This window comes from Cricetulus griseus, chromosome 6 (assembly GCF_003668045.3).
Source record: "Cricetulus griseus strain 17A/GY chromosome 6, alternate assembly CriGri-PICRH-1.0, whole genome shotgun sequence".
Classification (NCBI taxonomy): Eukaryota; Metazoa; Chordata; class Mammalia; order Rodentia; family Cricetidae; genus Cricetulus; species Cricetulus griseus.
The window spans coordinates 132,429,141-132,444,807 of NC_048599.1; the positions used below are offsets into that span (position 1 = coordinate 132,429,141).

General features: G+C 35.9%; 1 protein-coding gene across 1 annotated transcript in view; it reads left to right on the forward strand.

Moving 5' to 3' along the window:
• Window positions 1-15,667, forward strand: part of LOC100773941 (low-density lipoprotein receptor-related protein 1B) — a 1,050,824-nt gene that overhangs the window by 196,371 nt on the left and 838,786 nt on the right. Inside the window, exons 6-8 of the mRNA XM_035447074.1 lie at window positions 8,084-8,306; window positions 12,279-12,450; window positions 15,500-15,643. Of these exons, the coding sequence (XP_035302965.1) occupies window positions 8,084-8,306; window positions 12,279-12,450; window positions 15,500-15,643 (539 nt within the window). The remainder of the gene's footprint in view (window positions 1-8,083; window positions 8,307-12,278; window positions 12,451-15,499; window positions 15,644-15,667) is intronic.

Genomic DNA, 15,667 nt, shown 5'->3' on the forward strand with positions numbered 1-15,667 from the left:
TATTATTAATGATTTGTTCTCAAGTAGAATTACAGTTAGATATGCTAGATAATATGGAAATCTTATTTCTTGTGCTAGAACGGCATAATCTACTTCTTAGCCCCTCTAACCTAGATTTAAATCTCAGTATTATATTCTATCATCTCAATACAAGAAAGGCAGTCCAAATATGGAGGAATACATTGAAATAAACAGCACATGTCCTCTTATTTGGTCTTACACATGCACATGCATCTATCTATCTTATGCAAAGAACAGATAGAGGAATATTAGCCAACAATTACAAAATACCATAATATATTGTCAGGATGACTGAATGGATATTTGAAAAAATACATAGATCAGAAATTAGCATTTAAATTAATAAGTGAAGCCACATTTGAAATAGCATAGCAGAAAATGTGTGTGAAGCTGAGAGCATGGTATATGCAGTTCAGAAAGAAGACAATGCTCAACAATTAAAGAACAAGAAATTAGAGACCAGAAGGATGCTGCCATCTAATTGGAGAGGTATCAGAGCTGGAAGGATACTAATAGATCAAGATAGTGATTTAGTTGAGACCAGACCATGTTCATCACTGTTGTCTATGTAAAAATATGGGTTTTATCCTAATTGATGCCACAAGCTCTAGGAAACCTTATAATACATGACCCACTTTTATTTTGATGGGAGCCTCTTGATTACTATGGAAAGGATGACAATGAGGAGGATCATATTGGTTAGAGTTCTGTTGCTCCTTTTGTGGGTGTGGTGTTAAGACAGGGTTTCTTTTGGTGATAGTCCTAGCAGCCCTGGAACTTGCTTTGTAGACTAGGCTGGCCTTGAACTCAAAGGTCACAGTGATGGAATTAAAGGCCCTGCACCACCACGCTTGACAAATTCTGTTACTAATGCTGAAACTGAAATTTAGTTGAAAATGAGAAGCTGAAAACACAGTGAGAAGGAGAGTTGATCTTGAGAAAGACAGAATAGGTACATATCTTTGTCATTAATGGAAGGAAGATATCCCCTTCTTTTTAAAAAAAATAATAATCATTTAAATAACATTCTTTTCATTTATTTTACATACCCACGGATGCTTCCGCTCCTTCTTTTCCTCTTGTTCCCTTCTTCTCCTTTCCCTTCTATCCTCACTCCCCATCGACTCATCCTCCATCTTCATTCAGAAAGGGGCAGGACTCCAGTGGGCTCAAGCAAAGTATGGCATATCAAGTTGAGGCAGGATGGAGATTCTGTCCGTGTTTCAAGGCTGGGCAAGGGAATCCAGCATGGGAAACAGTTTCCCAAAAGGCAACTAAGCATAGGGAACAGATCGTGATCTCATTACTAGAAGCCTTACTAAGAGACCAAGTAACAAAATAGTCACAGGCATGTAGAGGACCTTGGTTAGCCCTATGTAGGCTCCCTAACTGTTGGTCCAGACTTCATGGACTCCTACGAGTTCAGGTCAGCTGGTTCTGTGTGTTCTCTCCTGATGATCCCCTGGGTCATAAATCACTTCTCCGTTTTTTTCAACAAAACTCTCAGAGCTTAACCCAGTGCTTGGCTGTCCATCTCTGCTTCTGCTTCCATCAGTTACCGGATAAAGTATCACTGATGACAATTAGGGTAGTCACCGGATAAAGTATCACTGATGACAATTAGGGTAGTCACCAATCGGATTACTGTAGATGGTGAGTTGGGCAACATCTCCAAGATTGCTAGTAGTCTTACCCGTGGTCTTCCTTGTTGATTCTTGGGAGTTTCCCTGGTGCCAGATTTCTCCTTAACTGCAAAATGCTCGCCCTGCCCCAAAACAAGACATTTCTTTCATTACTCTCCCTCTCTGTCTTGCCCTGAACCCTGCCTCTCTGTCTCAGCCAACCCAACTGACTTCTTCAAGTTCCCATCCCTCAGTCCACCCCACACTCATTTTAACCAAGAGGTCTTTCACATTTAACCATCCCAGGGAAATCCATGCATCCCTCTTTGGGCCCTCCTTGTAAGATATTCCCAAATTACTACAATAGGATGGAGAGAAAGGGACAGAGGTGGGGCTTAAGAAAAGGGAATTGCTTTTCAATGTGTCCAGTCAGAGAAGCAGAAAGAGAGACAATAATGGTTCAATAGTGAATAGGAATGCAATGGATAAAAGAGCAGGAATGAGAAGGATGAAGGAATGAGAAGGAATAAAGAAGACTGGATATGAGGAATATAGTCCAAAAGTTCAGTTGGCACAAGGTCTCAGGGGCCAAGAACTGGTGCACTGGGAACCCCCAGGGAACATTGAGTCACCCAGATGTAGTTGCATGCCAGAATGACATTTTACAGCTGTGACTTGAGTGTTTTATTGAATTTTAAGTGAGTGAAGATATTTCTTAAAAGAAAAAAAACAAGGAAATAAAAATCTCTTAGATTCAAACCCTCTCAAACTGTGGACAAGTGTTCTATAACTGAGATATTAACCCAGAATTCATGTTACTTTTTGAAACAGGGTTTCACTAAATTGCTAAGGCTGTCCTAAAATACCTACAGGCCTGAAACTTAGTATCTTCTTACCACAGATTCCTGATTACTATTATAATCTGATCTATGTTGTAATAGAAGGCAAGAAATATTTCAGATACCCTCTATGTTTTTAAAGTTATTTTCTTTTTATGTAATAGAGTTTCAGATGAATTATATAAGGTTTATATGTAACTCTTTTGGAATGAATCATACTCTCAAGCCAACCCTTCAAAGCAGTGCTTCCCAAATCATATGATAGTTTCTCCGTAAACATTTTACAAAGAATCTTTTGAATCTTTGGGTTCATCAAGCATTATGATAGATTAGACAGGGCATGCTGGTTTCTACCATGTGCACAGCCTAAGCCATCTCAAAGACATAGAAAATTTTCATGGAGCCATAGATAATGTCCTATGTGTACAGGTTGAAGACTGGGGGCACAGATGGGCCCCTGAGGCCTGAAAACATGGAAACAATGTTCCTTTCTGTTAGTCGGTCTCCTGCTGCATGCACAGGTTCCAGGGTTACTTTCTCCTTCCAACCTACCCTGACTGTACACTCTACATATTATAACATTTCTGCCCATGTGTGGACATTACAGCTACTGGTTTAAACTATTGAGAGAGAAGGTCCTAGTGGTGCTGCAAAGCCTTGCCAGGCATCATGTATTCACTGTGACCTTCTTCTCTTGAAGGGGTAAGGTATGCTGCTTTAAAGCTTTTCTTTACAGCTAAGACTCTCAAGAAAAAATACCTTAGAGGGGCTGCACTTTGCAGATAAGAATGCAGAATAAGCTAGCCTTACTACCTACCATATCCACTGCACAGACACTTTGGGTGAAATTATTAGGAGGCTTGTTTTCAGAATCCAGAGATGCTGGTTGAGAGTGGAAACCTGCATGTCAAGTTTAATTTCTGTGTGTTTATGTATAGACTGAAAACCAAGGACAACAGAGGTTTCACAAACAGCAGAAGGGAAAACGTCAAACAAGTAAAAAAATCAATAAATAACTGTCTTGCAGGATTAGCCAGACAGAGAAAATAGTTTAATTGTTTATCTTCCTCAAGCTTAAATAGCAAGAGCTAATGGAATTTGAATTTTAACCTCTTCTAAGAGAGACTCATTACCCTTTCAGATTCACTTTTGCTTTCAAGAATTGCAGTGTTAAATCTTTAATATTCTTACTTTAATTCTGAGTACACTTTAATTACTCTATATAATGTAGAAAATTGCTTTCTTCTTCAAATTTGTATATATAATGGAAGAAAAATATAAAATCATATTACAACTGATGCTCTTTGGGTAGCACTAAATTACTTTAAAATCAAGAATACAGAATTAAGTTCTCAGTATAATACTTCCAAAGAAATTATATATCTTTATGTTCAAAGGAAAACAAGTTAGTTGCCATCATTAATACATGATTATTAGACATGAGGTGTTTGCTGGGCCTTGATCAGACCTCAATAGATATTCTCACATCTGGCATATATGGTCTCTAGCATTGCATCCACCTTCCTCAGGGTTCCTGTTGTGACTATTTTTATGTGAAATGTCTTTTACTGGACCATCAGTTCTTTAGAGCTAATGTAAATAGTGTACATAATTTTGAGGACTATTTGGAAATCTCTTAGCTCCTTCTCACTTCCATCATTACATTCTAACTGAAGATAACAGGGAAGAACAAATGACACAAAAGCCCAGATGGCAATCCACATGAAAAGTCTGTGTCCTTTTGAGTAAGAGCTTGTCATCCCTGTGCCAGCATATACCACTGGCTAAAGTAATTCTTATATTTATCACCAAACAACAAAAAGCAAGCAAGCAATCAAAGAACCCCCCAAAATCAAACAAACAAACAAGGAAAAACTTGTTTTAAAACATTAGTATGTATGACAATTGTTTTGCTTTAACATTTAGGGGTGGTTTAAGTCAAGGACAAGTAGCTAGGTAATAAATTCTGAAGAAATGGTGAATCCAAATGTGTACTACAGCGAGCCATTCATTCTACTATATGGAAATTTAGCATCGTTTAAGCTTGAAATTCCTTCAAATTAAATGTGTCTGGCCAAGACAAATTGTGCACATTGAACATCTTTCATCTATAAATGAAAATAGGTTACTTCTATGTGTTGATGTCTGAAAATAATAGAACAATGTGGGCAGTGCAACAGTATTTACTTTGGTTAAGATTTGGGGAAACATAAGAATGAAAGATGATTTTTCCATCTACAGAAGAGTTGAACTTTTATTTTCCATGAGTAATCGAGGTATATTTCAGTTAAAATTGCTTCTCATGTATGTAACCAGAAACATACTGTGTAGCAGAGGATGATCTGGAGTTCCTGATCCTCTACTAACATATTCTGAGATTACAAGCATGTGTCACTGTGCCGGGCCTTAGCTCTTCTCTTTAATATGAAGTGTTGAAGTAAAATTATGCATAAATGAAAATGGGCAACAGCAGGGCATGTTTTCTATGATGTTACAGACTTGTATCAAATTCTGTGGCCAGGGAGTCATTATTGTAAACTCCTTCTGTATGTGTTATTTCTATTTGTGATAATACATCATAACCAAAAAGCAACTTATAGACAAAATTGTTCGTCTTGGCTCATGGCTACAGCAGGTCTGTCTATAATGGAGAGAGAAACACAGAAGCAGATACCTAGAGCAGGAAGCTGAGGGGTCGCATTTTAAGTAGACATACATAGAGACAGATAACTGCAAGTGGGGTGAAGATATAAGCTCTTGAAGGGTGCACTCAGTGACATATGTCTTCCAATGAGGCTCCATCTCCTAAGGGTCCCATAACCCACCTAAACAGTGTAACCATCATGGGATCAAGTGCACAAGTATTTGAACCTGTGGGAAATGTTTCCCATTCTAAATCATAAAGGCTTCATTTATTAGATTCCATTTAAATATAATCAAATGAGCATATCACATCAAATTCATAGAGGTTCAATTGAGTGTAAAGAAAAAATTTCAGTGTTCCTTGGATACAAGGTATTCTACAGTAGGCTAGAAGTGAGTACAGGAATTAACATTTTATTCTTCTAGTTCAGCTCTATATTACATCTAAAATCCTCCTGTTTTCTTTACACTTGCATTGAAACTTTAAAATTTGAGTAAATCATATATATATATATATATATATATATATATATATATATATATCAACATACATGGTATATGTCCTGTACATAGTTAATTACAGAAACACACACATGAACACACACATGTGTATTTTTCTCAGGAGCAGGTGAAATTTATTCTAGAGTTACTGTAACAACGCTTATTATGATGTTGAACATATCTGTAAATGGCCTGAAACTATAATTAAGTATTACTGAAACACTTATAGAAGAATGGGTTATGTATTGTCCATTATAACGTAATTCATATCAATAAATTGTGCTCCATCAGAAGTACCAAGCTTAATTATACTTTAATAAATATCAAATTCAATGGCCTCCTCTTATAGGATATATTTGTATTTATTTCTGAAGTTTGGCCCAGCCAACCATTTTAATCCTTCCTGGAAGTTTTCTCTCAGACATCTATGGTGTCTGTTTTCTCTGACCTCCTCTGTCCTCTATTCTCCTTTTGTCTATTTCTATAATAGTAGGCCTCCACGTGTCTTGTCTTCACTGTACTCTCTTTGTTTCTTCTGAATATGATCCAACAAAGGCTTCAGATAAGTCTTAATTTCCAGACCAGTGTTTGCTCTTTTTGTTCATTTGTTTTGTTTTCTATGTGTTTTAGATATATTTATTTTATTTTACTTTATGTGTCTAAATGTTTTGCCTACATGCATGTCTTTGACTGGAGTCTGTGGAGGTTACAAGATGTCATTAGATACCATGGAACTGGTTTGTAAACTGCACTGTGGGTTCTGAGAACCCAAGCCCCCTGAAAGAGTTCCTAGTGCTCTTACCCAAGACCCAATGCTCTTCTGTCTTAACTTCTTAGCTATGTTGCTTCCCTTCATATCTAAACAGTTCCTTGGTATCACACAGTCCACGTTCTACCAGCTTCTGCTTCCCTTAGTACATACATAATAATAAATTCTCTTTACCTATGTGAAATTAACTAATATGAAATGGAAAACAGACAAATAAGAAACTTTATGCCATGGGATAGACCTTCAATAACAATAGCAGAAATGCTTCTCCTTAGAACATATTTGAAGGTTGGGTGCCTTATGCTTTTCCTTAGTGTATTTTCTTAAAAGAAGAAAAGAACTCCTTGTGGAAATTTAGCTAGAGTCAAATTAGCTAAGACCAAGGAAGTTGGAGATATTAGATAGGTGCAGGGAATAGAGAGGGAAAGACAGAAAAAAGAGAGAAAAGGTGAGTGCTCAATTATATTCTTGTGTTTTATTTCTTCTTCACCTAACTAGAAAACTGTCTGTCTAGACTGTCACTTGAAATGTTTAACTTGCTGAGAGAGATACTATGATCTTTCAAGAACTCATAAAGAAACTGGCTCCCATTGGTACAGAACACTATACATTAATGTTTAAAAGCTTCCCATGCAGAAAGAACTAAGTTAAAATTACAGCTTAAATACTACTTTTAGCTTGAAAGATACCCCATTGTGCCAGATAATTCAAGACTGTTGAAAAAGAGTAACTAAAAACTAATTCTCCAAGTTTGTAAAATCCAATATTCTATACTCCAGGCAATCTTCATATTGCTCAGTCACTGTAAATTAGATTATTCTTGAGATTATATTTAAGTCAAGGCGAGATGGTCTTCTCTTTACAAATGCAATTAAGTCTCATGAGTGGAAATCTTGTTAACTATTGTCAGGATAATTGAAATTGATTTGTGTTTACTAAACATTGTGAATACTAATCAAATATTAAACACTCAAGTGTTCCAGGTGCATTTCAACCTTTGGCAGTCTCAGAACTGCTTGAAAAGATTTCTTTTCCCACAAGTCAGCATTCTATTTCAGCATTCTCTTCAAAATATATTAAGAGAAATGGAGAAGTGCCCTTCATTTCCTTCTTGCGATTCTCTTAGTTGGGAAGCATTTGGAATCAACCTGGAGATCATGCTATTTAGGTTTTATTCCCAGTGGTGCAAACAGCTAGCCTAATTTTTCACTGCTTCATTCCATTCCAGGTTTGCTGTTCTTTGCTCCTCACAGTCTTGCAGAACTCCACAGAATAGGTTTTCTAGGAGACAAATATTACCAGCAATTCAGAAATCAAGTTGGAGATACTGTCTGGTGCCTCACATGCCCTGGCCTGGTGACTTGGCTTGCTACAGTAGCTTGTCCTTAATGGGAATGGATGCACTGGCTCTATGAGGCTTTAAGAAACGCTGTGATACAAAAATAAACCCATCACAGTCATTGGGTTTGAGGAAATTTTACAGTTGTTACTTAACCTGCTCCCTTATGCCCTGCAATATTCATTAGCAGATTCCTCTGTTTATGGTTGATATTATATGGAAATGGTTATGGAAAGCAAGCAGATGTAACTACTGAAATAAATTAGCAGGAAAGTTCTGCTTTTTACAGATGGCTCTATCAAATATGCTTTCTCTCCCTTCATATTAACATGCATTTTTCTTTCAACAGAAAACTTTTCTTTACTGACTATGGAGACGTTCCCAAAGTAGAGAGATGTGACATGGATGGGATGAACAGAACAAGGATAGTTTATTCTAAGGCAGAGCAGCCAGCCGCCCTGGCATTGGACCTCATCAACAGATTGGTTTATTGGGTAGATCTCTACTTGGACTATGTGGGAGTAGTAGACTACCAAGGAAAAAACAGGCATACTCTTGTTCAAGGCAGACAAGTAAGTACAATTTTGTTAGAAAATGCAGCTGCCATAATAAACTAAACATATGTTATTTTTCTAAAGATTAAAATTGTAGCATTGAAAATGCCTTAAAGATAAGATTTGATGGCTCAAAAATATAAGGCACATATTTTATTTAGGAGGATGTTCTAGTCACAGTGATACTAGGATATGCCCATTGAATTGAATTTGTCAGGGTCCTCAAAAAGAATATAGTGGAGTGTGTGTGTGTGTGTGTGTGTGTGTGTGTGTGTGTGTGTGTGTGTGTGTAAAGAGAATTTATTATAGTGGTTTATAATCTGTGGTCTGGTTAGTACAACAATTGTTTCCTAATGGAAAGTCAAAGAATCCAGTAGAGACTGGATGTCCTGAGGGACTCACAGAGAGCTGCTGGTTTTCACTCTATGTTGGAATCGTAAAGAACTATGTTCTAATATCAGTAAGGGAATGCCTCAGCAACAGAATTGGTGGCATTGCCTGCCAATGTAATGATAAATAGGCAAAATCAAGTTTTCTTCTTTCATGTCATTTTATTTGGGCTGCCTTCAGAGAGCATTTTAGGGTGGCTTGTTCCACCAAAGATGATCCAGATTTAGCATGAGTATTCCCATCTCAAATGATCCTGTCAAAAACATTCCTCACATGTTGATCCTTTAGTTGATCCTGGATATAGTGAAGTTCACAGGCAAGAATAGCCATCACAATCATGACACTGTAGATGCCTCTTGCTTCTTTTTTTCTCTGTTAAGAGCAAACAAACTAAAGCAAGACCAGGAATGCAAAAGCGCTGTATTCTCAAGAGAGAGAGGGACTCCCTGGAACAGGACAGATGTCATGACCTACTTTGTGAAACTAATTTAAGCCATTTATTTATATGGAGCTGCACCACCATCTGTCCCATGGGATATTAAAAATAGTTTTCTAACAAAGCAAATGGGTGCTCACAAAAATATCCTAATTATTTGAATAGTGCTAGACTTACTTTTGCTGATTCATTTTTGTACTTGCTAAATGAGAAATTTCAATATTCTTGCTTATACATTAGGGTTCTTCCCTTTCTATTTTCCAGACAATGCTCCATAGATATATTAATATAAACTTTTTGCTGATATTTTCACCCATATTTCTCTGGATCTTATTATTATGTCAATCTCTTGTGAGGTTTTCATTGAATCTGTAGAGTTGATAATTGAATGCATTTGATTTCTGTTATAGTATGATGTAGACATGTTCTGTAATATACTTTACCATGACTTTCTCTCAACATCTTTATAATGAAATTTATTCTCCTTGATAAATGAAAATATTGACTTGGAAACTGTCTGATGTTGGGACAATTATTTCCCTTATACCTGCAACTGTCCTAAAGAGTACAGTGTCTTTGGCTGGCCTTAGTTATGCCCTTCTAGGTAATTAATTTCTAAGATAAGTATGCTATACTTTATATTATTTATTTGCCATTAAAAATTAAAAATTGAGTGGGAATTCAAGTTATTCTCTCCTTAATTACTCCAAAAGACTTTTAAGGGCCTATAGCGATGGCTTAGTGATTAATACTCCTTGCTCCTACTTATGTTGGTCACAGCTTCTGAGTTCAGGAGTTTGACACTGTTTTCTAACTTCAGTGGACACTGCACTTATATGCACACATCCACACAAAAATGTGAATATATACATATCTTAAAACAAATCTTTAATATTGCTAATGTCTTTTAAATATATAGTTTTCTCTCTACCCCCTGAATATTAATTTTGTGTTATTTATTTATGTTTGTGTAGAGTGTGCACATGTGTTTTCATGGTAGCACTATGAGACTGGAAGCCAGATCCCTCAGAGCTGAAGTTACAGGTGCTTGCAGGACTTCTAGCTTGTTAGAATAGTGCTGTGATTTAAACTCTGATCCTCATGATTATGTAGCAAGTCCTCTTTCCTGCTGGGAAATCCCTATACCCTGTGGGTGGGCACTCAAGATGCCTTACAAGTGTACATTTATGGCCAGAGGTTAACCTTAGGTATCCTTCCTCAGGTGCCATCCACCATGTTTTTGAGACAGGTTCTCTGGCTGGCCTGAGCTCTTCGGTTTAGATAGGTTGGCTGGGCAAAGAATATAGAGCCTGTCATTGGCACCGTAGTTCTAGGAGGATAAACTCAAACTGCAACTCCCTACTTTTTGTGTGAGCTCTTGAAATGGAACTCAGTTCTTTCTGCAAACATGGAAATTAGTAAAGCAAGTACTTTACCAGTTGAGCTAGACTCTCAACTGTTTAATGTTTAGTTATCCTTTTATTTTTGTTTCTGTTGCCTGTGTTTGGTGGGCACCCTAAACATATGATAAGTCTGTCACCAAGTAATCTGATATAGATACAGTCTTTAAAAGTTTTAATATATGGAAACAGATTGATATGGAGAAAAGTGGGAGCTGTTGAATAAAACAGTTTTTGCTATGTGAACAGATTTTATATCCTGGCTAATTGGCTCGTGTAGTTATGGGTTCTTTTATAGGTTGTGAACTGATGTCTTATATAAAACAATATTAGAATGTCATAATATAGCATATTATGACAGATACAATAATGAGGAGGGTCTCAATCCTGACCAAAACAGGGCAGTGCAGCTTGTTTATACCTTCTAATGTGAGAAAAAGTTTAACCAAATTAATAGTAGGTCATTGGTATATTTGTTGGCTATGACATGAGCTGTGTAATAAATGATACTGGTAAATGCACATGTCTTCTGCCTCAAAATATAAATGTGGATATGCACCTACTATGATGTAAAAATGGAAGGTTATTTGGAGTCTTTAACATGGAACAAACCTTTGTGTTAATTCTTGTCATTCATTTCTATACTGGACAAGAAGAAAGAAACATTCTTGAAACAACACTAAAGGCAGCTTTCTTTTTCTCACACCCCAAAGGGAATTACAGTGGTCCATCTAGGCTATAACTACATCCTAGGCAAGGTATTTTTGTTAAGAAAGTTTTACAAATCTTTGTGAGTAGTTTCACAAACAAAGCATACATTCTCCCATTCTCAATTGAAGATCATTGTGTTTTAACAGAGTTCAGGATAGTGTCTCTAAGAATGGTGATTGACCAGTGGTTCTCATAAAAGTTCTTATAACATACAGTAGTAACTCCAGGTATCCAGACCAGAATCATTTCAAATTATGCATAATTTAAGAAAACCATGACTCTCCATTCCCAGAAGTTCAGAAAACTAGTGGTCAGTCTACTTTCTACCCTACTGGAAGCTTCTATGAACTTCAAACGCTCAATTCTCACTTCCATACACAAATGTTTATTAAAACAGAGTCACAGAGTCAAGATTGCTATCAAGTATGGATAGCAATAAGCATCATCATTGCATTCAATTTGCCAGTATGAATAGGTTTTAGAAATCATAACTTTTTTTAGTGAAATGCTGAAATTTTATTCACCATTATTGCACATATGTGATTTCTTTCTATACTGTTCTCCACACTGCATAAAATAGTAGCCTAATATAACTTAAGACAAAAATGTGACTTTCACCATATGAAACATATATTCAAAGTTGCTATCTTCTTAGATCATTAGGGCATAGCAATGATTTTGCAGTGCCTAAATAACTAGGACTATATGAACAAGTATCCAATAAAATGTCTCAAATTATATGAATTCTGACACAGCATATTAGTGAATGCATTTCAAGGTCTGGTTCTTGCTAGTTTTGGACAGAAACTATAAAGCATATATTCCTGGTGAAACATGAATATAATTATTTACCATGCATATAAAACTATTTTATCCACTATTGTATCCAATCCTTCACTAAAAAGAATAAAAATGATTGGAATGTTTCTTTGAAAGAAAACAAATGATAATATCTGTTTGACTCTGGACATTTTTCACATTTGTAATAATAGTTTTCTTTCACTTTTGAAGCAGCATAATTAAAAGTCATAGCTATATTTGATTCTCTTTCAGGTTAAACATCTTTATGGCATAACTGTGTTTGAAGATTATTTATATGCAACTAGTTCTGATAACTTTAATATCATGCGAATAAACAGATTTAATGGAACCGATATTCACTCAATATTTAAAATGGAAAGTGCTCAAGGAATCCGAACCTATCAGAAAAGAACTCAGCCAACAGGTAAGCTATGGGGGCTCCTTAAGGGTATGCCTAACAGCAGCTGTGATGGGAACATAGTCCTTGTGCTTCTGTGTGGTGTTAAAAAGGGTGTCATAAATTCTCTGTTTTGACAGCAAAAATGTGCGCATCTGCTTGATAGAATAGAATAGAGCTCACTTCTCAAGTCTAAATGACAAACTGCTCAGCTCCTAGCAAATCGTTTCTACAACCATGGGATTGAAATGATGCCTCGATTTGGTCTCAGCAAGCAGCTCTCTATTGTGATGTATGTAGACAGGCAGCTCAGATGCTAAGGTTTATTTCTGAATTTTGTTATCATTTTTGGAGGCAAATTTCAAACCAGGTTATTTGTTGTGTCACTTGCCTGGTGTCTACTAGTTATAGATATAGCTCTCCTGATTTAATGTCCCCATAGCTTTATATTTAAAAAGTCCATTAAAAACCTTAAAGATAACTGCATTAGTTTAAAGTTTTTCAAAAACACAACATAATTATTTTTATAGTGGGTAAATAATGCTACTCAGCAACCCAATTGAGGCCTATTTATATAACATTATGTTAAAGAAGAATATCACCACCCCAGATTGATATCATCTTTCTATACTTATATTCCAAATTAAAACTAACCTATAATTATTAAGCATCAATGCATATGAATCCGAGGCAGTGTATTATCAAACAGATTTGAAACAAATTCAATTTTTAACTTGCAGACAAGTTTATTAGAATTTGATGTTAGGTTTTCTGTATTTGCTACTTATTCGCAGACAATTACCATGCACCAAGATTTATTCTGGAAACTGAGAATGTACTAGTAAACTAAACGCAAAGTATTTTTTGTCTTTATGGAACTTAGGTCCTACTGGAGACAATACTATATAGAGTGAGTAAGTTAATTATTTTTTTCATTACAAACAATAACTACCACAAAGGAGAAGGACAGATAAGAAAGATCTAGAGCATCAAGGATGAAGAGGTTACAATTTTTTGTTGAACAGGCAAAAGAGTTCTCACTAGCAATATGTTGCTGAATACATACCTCATAATATTGAGTATGAGAATTACGGTAATCTCTTGAGCAAGCAGTTTGCAGATATGTAAAAGCTCAAAGCTCTTAGGAAGAGCATGCCTAGACTGCCCTGGAGGAGAATCCTGGAGGCTCATATGTCTGAAGAAAAATAAGGACAGGAAAGGGGAAACAAAATTGGAAAACAATAGATTATGTGGCAAGTAGGAGCATGTAGATTATCATAAAGCTTTTTATTTATATTTTTCACTAAGTAGAAATTATAACAGCTCATTCAACAGAATATTGTGATCTCTATGGCCTTCATGAATGATCCATAGATGTATGGAACTGTCAACAGGCTGTTGAGGGAGGCAGATGATTAGAAAAATAGATTGTTCCAAGACAGTAGTACTCAAGTAAAGAGAAGTAGGAGTTAAATTATGGATCTTTGTGAACATATCTTGGATAGGATAAAAAAGACAGAGTCAGAAATGGTTGTAATTGTTCTGTTAAAAAAATTGAAAGAGCATATACTGGAAAAATGCAATACAAAACCGTTTAGAAGTAAAGACTAAGTTCAGTCTTACGGGTTATTTCAGGTGTCTATTATAAATATAAATGTAGATATTAAGAGATACATGCATGCACAAAACTATGTATATTAGTTTGGAGGGGAAGACCAGGATGGATATAGCATTTGGAATGATTGACATAGAGGCAGTATTTAATACCATTGCAATAGCTGTGAACAACAAGGAAATACATTTATGTGGAGAAGAGTTTTAAATATTAATATTGGAACACATCATCAGTAAGTCAAGAATGGAAAAGTCAAATGATGACACCAAAAAGCAGTTCAGAAAATCCAAGTGACCTTTTGACTTGACTTTGTGAAGCTTATTGGCATCCTCCCATGACATTTTGATGACACTATGTTATTGAAACTGGTTTGAAGGAGACTGACAGAACAGAGAAAATGAGCAAAGCCCATTGAGAATCATGCACCTTAGGTGAATCAGTGCAATGGGATGCTGTTTGTGTTCCAAGATGCGTAAACCCTGGAACATTTGCATGCTGGGAGCCAACAAAAAAAAAAAAAGAAAATATGGTAATGAAAATTAAAGGGGAAGTGATGATGAAGATAGGATTGTTTATTACCCCAGCTACAATAGAAGCCTTAAGACATCACTCAGCAGTAAAAGCATTCACCAAAAGAGCATCTTACTCATTCTTTTTTCATCTTAGAAAAATGATGGACACACAAAGAAGAAGCTGTTATTTTTAAAGTCAGCTAATTTAGCTGTAAAATTAGTCATAATATTCACCTCAATTTTAACGAAGAGCCTATCTAAAATGTAATTCTAATAATACCCAGACTTAAGGACATAGTGACAGTATTTCTTCTCTTTGACCATATCTTTCTTATTCACATAGTCTTTTTTTCCATTTTGTCCCTCTCTAATTCTAAACATTCATGAAGCATATTTCCATGCCTTAATTTTCTTGGGGAAATTCAGCCTCCAAATTTCTACAACTCCAACCATACGCACACTTTATTTATTATCAGGGCTCTCACAATAGCAATGGATTCCAATATTAAAAACATTTGTTGTGACTTAGAATTTCTCAATAGTTCAGATATTAACCAAATTCTGTCTCTCCCAGTGTGACTGCCGATATGCTGATGGTGGCAGAGAAGAAACTTTGCTCACATCCCTACAATGGGATTATTTTTCTCTCATTTTTATGGTTTATTTCTTTCATCTTTAATGTCATTTAAATAAGTAAACAAAGCTTGTTTCTAAAACAGAAAAGCATGTTAATTTTATTCGCATATATATGAGCCCATTAATATTTCACCAATTAAAAAATGTATCCCAAGAAGATTTTGTCAATCCTTTCCCCTTTCTATGGGGTTTAATATTTATCCCCATGTTACTGTTGTACTCAACAGTGAGATATACATTTTGCTAAGATTCCATGTCCTTACTCTGTAAAGTTTACACATAATTGTCTTGTCTTTTTTTTTTCCTATTGTAGTCAGAAGCCATGCCTGTGAATTGGATGCATATGGACTGCCAGGGGGCTGTTCACACATCTGTCTGTTCAGTAGCAGTTATAAGACAAGGACCTGTCGCTGCAGGACTGGCTTCAACTTGGGGAGTGATGGCAGGTCATGCAAAAGTAAGTTGTAAAACATTTTGCTAG